This window comes from Nestor notabilis, unplaced genomic scaffold, assembly GCF_000696875.1.
Source record: "Nestor notabilis isolate BGI_N333 unplaced genomic scaffold, ASM69687v1 scaffold6261, whole genome shotgun sequence".
Taxonomy (NCBI): Eukaryota; Metazoa; Chordata; class Aves; order Psittaciformes; family Psittacidae; genus Nestor; species Nestor notabilis.
In genome coordinates this window covers 1-7,677 of record NW_009915024.1, presented here as the reverse complement: position 1 = coordinate 7,677, position 7,677 = coordinate 1, and the positions used below count along the sequence as shown (strand labels likewise).

The following is a 7,677-nucleotide window of genomic DNA, read 5'->3' as shown; positions in this document are numbered from 1 at the left end:
AGCCTGTTTTCATCTCCTCTCTCTCTGATGTCTTTTCATGCTTGCTGGCTTCACTCAGCCTACTCTTCCACCACTGAATAAGAAGCTCATGGAAGATCTCCAGCATGGGGGGGTTTTGGCCATGAGAGGCACTCCTGCTGAGAGCAGTAGATGTTCTCCTGGCTGGGGCACTCTCTCACTTGCAGTGGCAGGGGAGGAATAGCTGAAGGAGCCCCGCAGACAATTTTTGTCTCTACCTTAGGAGAAATTTGAAATCTTCAACCTGGGTTTGAAGACTGGGGATAGCCTGAAGATCAAGGGCAAGATATCCAATGATGCTGATGAGTAAGTACAAAGAAACCACCTCGACTTGCCAGGACTGAAGGTGGGCTGTAGAGGGAGGTGGTTTTCCAAGGTTGCCAGGTACAAGCAGCTCGATCTTAGGGAAGCCCCTAAGCCACTACTGTGCAAACTCCTGCAGTTCCTGAGCAAAGTGAACAAACAGGAGGCATTAAGCACCTGCAATGCTGATGGAGGAATTAAATTCAGAGCCATGTGTTGGATGTCGGGTCTTCCAAGACCCTGTCCTGCCTGTGTAGCTGACCTTCTTCCTGTTCTCCCACAGGTTCAGCATCAATCTTGGCAGCAAGTCCTCGGATCTGGCATTTCACTTCAATCCCCGGTTCAATGAGTCTGTCATCGTCTGCAACTCCAGGTGCTCTAATGCCTGGGAGGCAGAGCATCGTGATAACCACCTCTGTTTCTCCAGGGGCTCCTCTATCAAGGTGAGGGATCTGTGTTGGCATGGGGTTGTGGGGTGGTGCGGGGAAGCCCCTGGTTAGCAGATTCCCTTACCCTAGAGCTCCTAGTCTCATCCAGTGCCTCCTGTGCCCTCCCAGCAGTCCCTTATTCTCTGGGATTTTGATCCAGATTGCTATTTCCACTCCTCCTTTAAAACCCCAATGCTTCCTCTGGGAACTTCATGTGAGCCCTGTCTTCTCAGGCTTCTTAAGTGCTGCCTGGATGCCCTTGTACCTGCTCAGCAGGTGAGTGCACCAGGAGCATGTATGAAGTTGTGAAGGGAGTCTCCAAGAAGCAGGATCTTGCTGCTCTCTTTATTCTCTTGCTTTATTTCTCTTCCTGATTCTGTCCTATGCAAACTTGGGCTTTAATGCAACCCAGAATTTGGAGCAATGTCCAAAAACCTCTCCCTCAGCTCTTCTACTTCTGGATCCATGCTACCAATCTGTGCTCTCCCCTCCTGCTGGGATGCTGTTCTAGTTGTTGTCTCACCCCATCTGATGTCCCCAGGCATGAAGAATGCTGCATTTAGGAGCAGTCCTGTTCCTATTGCTGTGCAGAGGAAGCTTGTTTCCTCAGTCATGGCTGGCTCTTGGGGAAGGAGTGTCAAGGTAACAGCTTTGGGGAACAATCCCTTTAGAACTGTAGAATCAACTAGGTTGGAAAAGACCTTTAAGATCATCCGCCTTTACCCCAGCACTGCTAAGTCCAGCACTAAATCATATTACTGAGGGCCTTGTCTACATGGTTTTTGAACACTTCCAGGGACAGTGATTCCACCACTGCCCCAGGCAGCCTGTTCCAATGCCTGAGAGCCCTCTCTGTGAAGAAATTGTTCCTAATATCCAGTCTAAACCTTCCCTGGTGCAGCTTGAGGCCGTTTTCTCTTGTCCTGTCAATTGTTACTTGGGAGAAGAGACTGACCCCACCTCACTCCATCCTCCTTTCAGGCAGTTGTAGAACAATAAGGTCCCTCTGAGCTTTTTCTTCTCCAGACTTAACACCCCTAGTTCCTCATCACATTTGTGCTCCAGACCCTTCACCAGCTCCGTTGCCCTTTTGTGGACCCGCTCCAGCACCTCAATGTCTCTCTTGTAGTGAGGGGCCCAGAACTGAACACAGGATTCGAGGTGCAGCCTCACCAGTGCCAGTACAGGGGGATAATCACTGCCCTGGCCCTGCTGGCCACACTATTGCTGATACAGGCCAGGATGCCATTGTCCTTCTTGGCTGCCTGGGCACAAACTGCTCATATTCAGCTCCGTCCATGAGCACCCCACGTCCTTTTTCATGAGCAGCTTTCCAGCCACTCTACCCCAAGCCTGGAGCGTTGCAGGGGGTTGTTGTGGCTCAAATGCAGGACCTGGCCCTGAGCCTTGTTGAATCTCATCCCATTGACCACAGCCATTGGCCACATTAATTTGCAATGATGAGCAATGTGTTCTCATCCTATCTGCTTGTGTGTGTTTATCAGTGAAGCTTCTTTTTCCAGGCCCCAGTGAGCTGCTGAGGGCATTGGGATGTCAGGTTTATTCTGCCCTGTTCAGAGCAGGTCTAAGCCATATGGTGTATAAAGACACACTTAGGCTCAACTGCTCTGAGTTTACAGTCTAAGTAGATGAAACAGCCCAGGAGAGATCCTTGCCCCAGGTCATAGTTTAGATACCAGCTCAGACCCTTGATGTTAACTGCTCATTTCCTGCATCCCCCACAGCTCAAGCCTCCACACCTTGTTTAAGGCTATAGGAACCAGATCTGCCCCTCACATGTAACGGGCCTATCGCCAGGATGCTCCTAATTTCCCCCTTGTCCCCAGTTGCTGCCCTTCCTCCCCTTTCTTTTCCCAGATGACTATTGAAATGCTGGAAGACAAATTCCAAGTGAAACTACCAGATGGGCATGAAGTGCACTTCCCCAACCGACACTGCTACAGCAAGATCAGCTACATGAGTGTCAAGGGAGGCTTCAGGGTCACCTCCTTCAAGTTGGACTGATGGGTGCTACTTCCTAGCTCTAATAAAAACCAAGCAGTGGGAGACTGCTTGCTCCAGCACATTAGCTTCTGTGACATCCCTGTCTCTGTGGCTCTGTGTGAGACACCACAAAGCCCAAGGTTTTTCGTTGTCGGATTGGAACAGCTCCCAGCCAGGTGCTTTTCCAGGTCAGACCAGAATGTGGGGTTGAATGGATAGTAGGTAGGGCAAAGCAAGCTATAGATGGGGTTCAGGGAGAGGAGGAATCTATGTTACTGCTCAGGGAGTGGTTGTGCACTCTCTTCACAATGCACCGTTTCTTTATGCACCTGAGTTTTTGGGAGGGAGGGAAGGAGGAAGAGGAAGAAAAGTGAGAGATGTGGCATTTCATGTGGCATTTGGTGCCACAAGAGCACCTAGGTAAATGTTAGCTTTGGGAACCTCAGGGCATGGGTTTAACAGGTTCCTCTGGGCAGGAGGAAGAGGTGCTTTGCCCTCCCACAGAAGCGGTACCATGTGAAGGGGTGGCATGGTGAAGGCAGCGCAGGTGTGCCCCTGAACCAGCATTCCTGTTATTGATAAGGAATTGTCTCTTCCAACTTTCCCTCTTATCTCACCTCACTTATCTGCTGGCACATTCCAGCCTGGTTACCCATTACTCTGATATTTCCCCATGGAACCCTATTCAGAGAAAGTGAGGCAGGGGAAGGCAGTGGGGAGGGAGGACAGGGTTTGGGCTGGGTTACGTGGCTCAGCACCTCCCAGTCTGTGTCCCTTGCACTGGACTACAGGCAATTAATGTCAGTTACCAGATGCTGCTACTCTAGTTAGTGAAGTGTTTCACCAGCCTTAAATGAGACAGATGTGTGACAGCAAACATCAGGGCACTTCAGGCAGGATGGGAGGACAGTAAAAGTAGAAAAACATCTTACAGATAGCTGTCTCCAAGGCAAGGTGGCAGTGCCCCTGCCCTACTTCTCCACTTCCTTGTTGCCCAGCTCATGGGATTTGCTGCTGCCCGAGTGCATCAGGATGTCTGATGGGCTGGAAGTGCTGTAGCCAAGCCAGCTTTGGGAAGGGTACTGATCTGTTTCAGGCTGCAAATGAACTGTTGCCGGGCTGGAGAGGAAGCTTTGCGGCCTCCTGTGTGCTATGCGGGTCTGGGTGAATAGGAGGTTACTTTGTGTGTTAGCCATGGCGAGTGGCAAAGTACCAGGCTAGGTAATCCAGGGATCCCAGAGGTGCTGACAAATCCTGCTGAGAGCAGAGAGGATGGGATTTTGTGTCTGGGACGCCATCAGACGTGGCAAGGAAGATAAGGTCGCTGTAGCTGAGGGGAGGCACCAGAGGAGAAGTTAGTATCAAAAGTGTTTTAATAAGGACAATAAGTGCATGGGATACAGAGTGGAGGCAGAAAGGATATTCCACAGATATGGGTCTTTGGACTGGAGCTTGTGTTACGGTCTGGGAAGCAGAGGGTGTGGGGGAACTTATCCTGAGAGCCAGAGGGTGCAGGGGTGATAAGGCTGATCCTGCTGGGTGCCATGGCCAGAGCTGGGGACTCCCTGAAGCTGCTGCCTGCCCTGGCTTGCCCATAGCTTTGATGGCCAGACTGCAAACAGCACTTCCACTTGGAACACACGTGCACACCAGAGCTCTTTATTCTGCTCTGCAGAGCTCCCTGCCAGGAGCAGCCGGGCGGTGGGTGAGCCTTGCGCCATGGCCCAGCATCTCCCTCCTTCTGTCCCCGAGAACAAGGGGCATCCTGTGAGGGTCCCTCCGGTGACCTCAGCCCCCGAGCATCTCGGCTCCATGCCATGGCACAAAGGCGCTTCTGTGCGGGCCAGTTTGCACTGGGGCAGCGTGGGGGGCAGCTCGTTCCAGGGCAGCCACATTGCTTGGCAAGTGGCATTAGCCATCCTCCATGTGTACCCCTGGGAAGGGGTGCCCTGGAAAGAGGGATATATGTGTGGGGAATGGGGAGATGAGGCAAGGATGGGGAAGGGGTGGCACAGACCAAGCGGCTGCAGAGTGGGAGTCTCCTTGTTCTGAGGTGGGGGGAATGGAATGGGTTCTTAGGGCCTGAACTGCAGAGTGTGGTGACCTGACAACCTTGCCTCTGCCTCCAGCCAGGCAGGAAGTTTCTCCTCTCCCTGGTGGAGGTCAGAAAAGGAGCTGTCATAAGTGATGATTGGCAGCAGGAGGCAAGTGGAAAGACCCTTTTGGTTATCTCTGTGAGTGCACTCGCCTCCTGAACACTGAGCTCACAGCTTTATTGGTGGAGGGGGGGGAGGGAAGAAGAAAAAGCTCACCTTGCCTCTGCCTCCAGCCAGGCAGGAAGTTTCTCCTCTCCCTGGTGGAGGTCAGAAAAGGAGCTGTCATAAGTGATGATTGGCAGCAGGAGGCAAGTGGAAAGACCCTTTTGGTTATCTCTGTGAGTGCACTCGCCTCCTGAACACTGAGCTCACAGCTTTATTGGTGGAGGGGGGGGAGGGAAGAAGAAAAAGCTCAGGTCTTTAGCTCAGCTCTTTGGGGTTAGCCTTGAGCCCTCAGCTGACCTCCCCTGGTAGATAGATGTGCTATATGGAAGGTCTTGCACCAGCTGGAGCTGGGGAGACCCCCATCCCCTATGTCCCAGAGCTATCAGTGGGACAATCTCTGCAAGGGCACTGGTGCCAGTGCAGAGGGCAGTTGTAGGCTTTGGTGGGAGAACGGAGCACATCCCCAGACATGCTGCCAGGGCCAGGCTGAGGGATGGGAGAGAGGGTGCTAGGGGGAACTGGATGGGGTAGGAAGAGGTTTGGGGTTTCTTTGGCACATTGGAATGTGCCTTTGGTGTCTAATGGCAGTCTAAGGGCCACAGTGCCTGGTGCTGCAATGCACAGCCCTCACCAGCCCCCTGCAGCAGCCTGGCCCAACTCCAGGGAGCCCTCCAGGAGATGGGCTCTTCTCCTGCCCCCCTCCAGCAACCACAGCTTGGCTAGGAGGTTGCCTGCTGGGTCTGCTGGTGATGCTGATGCCTGTGGGTGGGGAACAGGGAGGAGAGTGAAGACCCCAGCACCAGTGCTTCTGGTGGGGGGCTGTGATGGCAGTTCACACCTTGACTTCATCGTCCTCCTCCTCATCAGCGTACTCGAAGGAGTTGCTGCGCCCCCCCCGGGCACCAGCGTACCCCTCCTGCAGGCTGGAGAACGTGGCCTCTTCCTCATCCTCCTCATCCTCATCTCCTTGGTTCCAGGTGACCTCAGGGGATCGGCTCCCCCCCGTTCCCTCTGACGGGGCTCTCCCATAGGGTCTGCGTCCGGGCCTGCCGGGGACCCTCACCTGTCTCCGAGCTCCGTGGGGTGCTGGTCCCACCATAGTGACGGGCCAGGACCTGTGTTGCCCGGTCAAACTCTCCTGCCTCGATGGTGCAGTCGTTCCAATGGCCCTGCCACGGTGTCCCTCTGGGTGATGTCCCCAGCCCTGAGGCCCAGGCAGGGTCCTCTCTGGTGCCCTCGATGGTGTGTGCCTCTCCGTTGGCATGGACTGACAGTCCCGGCAGCGAGCTGGCCCGCGACAGGCTGCTCTGCCCAGAGCGGTCCCAGAAGCTGGACATTGCCTTGTCCTCTCCCAGTGTGGAGGATGGGGGGACACCATCCCTGGTCCCCTCACTGCACAGGAGGTCTGGGCTGTTCTCCCCCACCTCACTCCCGTTGGTTTCGGAGAAGCTCATGACCTGGAGGAGCTCGCTCATGAGGGAGGGCCCCAGGTCCAGGCGGAAGGAGAGCAGGGAGTCTGAGCGCGTCAGCTCTGTTTCCCCAGGGTAGGAGCTCTCTTGGGCCTTTTCCAAGCGAGGGACGCGAGGGATGGTGCAAAACCCGGACTCCAGCCCTGCAATGCAGAAGGGATGGCTGGTGAGATGGGGGATGGCGAGGTGGGAGGAAGCTTGCCTTACCTCTGTGGGGGACAAGGGACACTGACACCGAAATGGCACACTCCCGTATCATTGGAGCTGGCCTCTAAAGGACAAGCCGGTGTCTACGTGGACATCTCCAAAGCCCCGAGTTACAGCAGAGGGTCTTCAGGTGGGCTCTGGGCTTGGTAGGATGCTGGTGGGGGCTGATCCAGGCAGGTAGGACCAGGAGATGGCAGCATTGCCTCAGCCTGCCTTTCTCTCTGAGCCCAGCCATCCCCCCGACTGCTGCAGGACCCCTGGATCCCATCCCCCCGAGATCATCTGCTCCACACCTCCCTCCCTGGGGAAAAGCTGAGCCACAGCCTAGTGCTGTGAGGCCAGAGAAGAGCTATCCCTTCCCGTCCTTCCCAAAGGTCCCTCCTGGACCCTGACCAGCAGGGAGGGATGTGGGCACAACGGGGAAGAAGGGGATGGAGTCCCTTGAGGAGCACATGGAGATGGGAGAGGTCGCACAGCTAGGGACAGGGTTAGAGCATCTGTATGGAGGTAGGGAAGGTTGTGCCACAGGTCTCCTTGATCTCACAACCTTGGTGTGGGCATTGCCCCAGTGCCCCAACGCCCTCTTGGTGTCCCTGGGGAGGCTGCTCATGGGGAAGGGAGATGGAGGGCACCCCCTCACAATGACTCCACATGGGCTGCCAGCTGTGTGAGAGGAGAAACCATCCATGTGATGAGAACCCGTCCATGTCTCACTTTGGGGAAGACCCGCCAAGGGCAGGAGCAAGGACTGCAACTGAAAGCAAGGTTAGAGTTATCTCCTCACAGGGGACTCTTAAACGTCCTGTCTCTGCTGAGAGCCTAAAGTCCCTCAGTGGGGAAACTGAGGAATGGAATGATGGAGAAGGGCTGCAGAGGTTGCACCGTGCCTGGGTGCCAGCCTCTGCCCTGTGCTTCACTCACCGTAGGTCTGGTGCGTTTTGGAGAAGCTGTTGGAGGCACTTTTGAAGGAGAACTTGCTGCTCAAGC

At 54.8% G+C, this 7,677-nt stretch overlaps 2 protein-coding genes across 2 annotated transcripts in view; one reads left to right on the top strand and one right to left on the bottom strand.

The window, feature by feature from the left end:
* The window catches only part of LGALS2 (lectin, galactoside-binding, soluble, 2), a gene marked incomplete at its 5' end in the record, with an annotated part of 9,062 nt that extends 6,288 nt beyond the window's left edge, over window positions 1-2,774 (top strand). Inside the window, 3 exons of the mRNA XM_010023921.1 lie at window positions 242-324; window positions 605-764; window positions 2,628-2,774. Of these exons, the coding sequence (XP_010022223.1) occupies window positions 242-324; window positions 605-764; window positions 2,628-2,774 (390 nt within the window). The remainder of the gene's footprint in view (window positions 1-241; window positions 325-604; window positions 765-2,627) is intronic.
* Window positions 2,775-5,846: 3,072 nt separating this feature from the next.
* Window positions 5,847-7,672, bottom strand: CDC42EP1 (CDC42 effector protein (Rho GTPase binding) 1; the record flags this gene model as incomplete). Its single annotated transcript, XM_010023920.1, is given in 3 exon segments — window positions 5,847-6,030; window positions 6,032-6,626; window positions 7,612-7,672. Coding segments are annotated over 3 exon segments (840 nt in total), but the record flags the coding sequence as incomplete, so codon positions are not given.
* Between the last annotated feature and the right edge of the window lie 5 nt (window positions 7,673-7,677).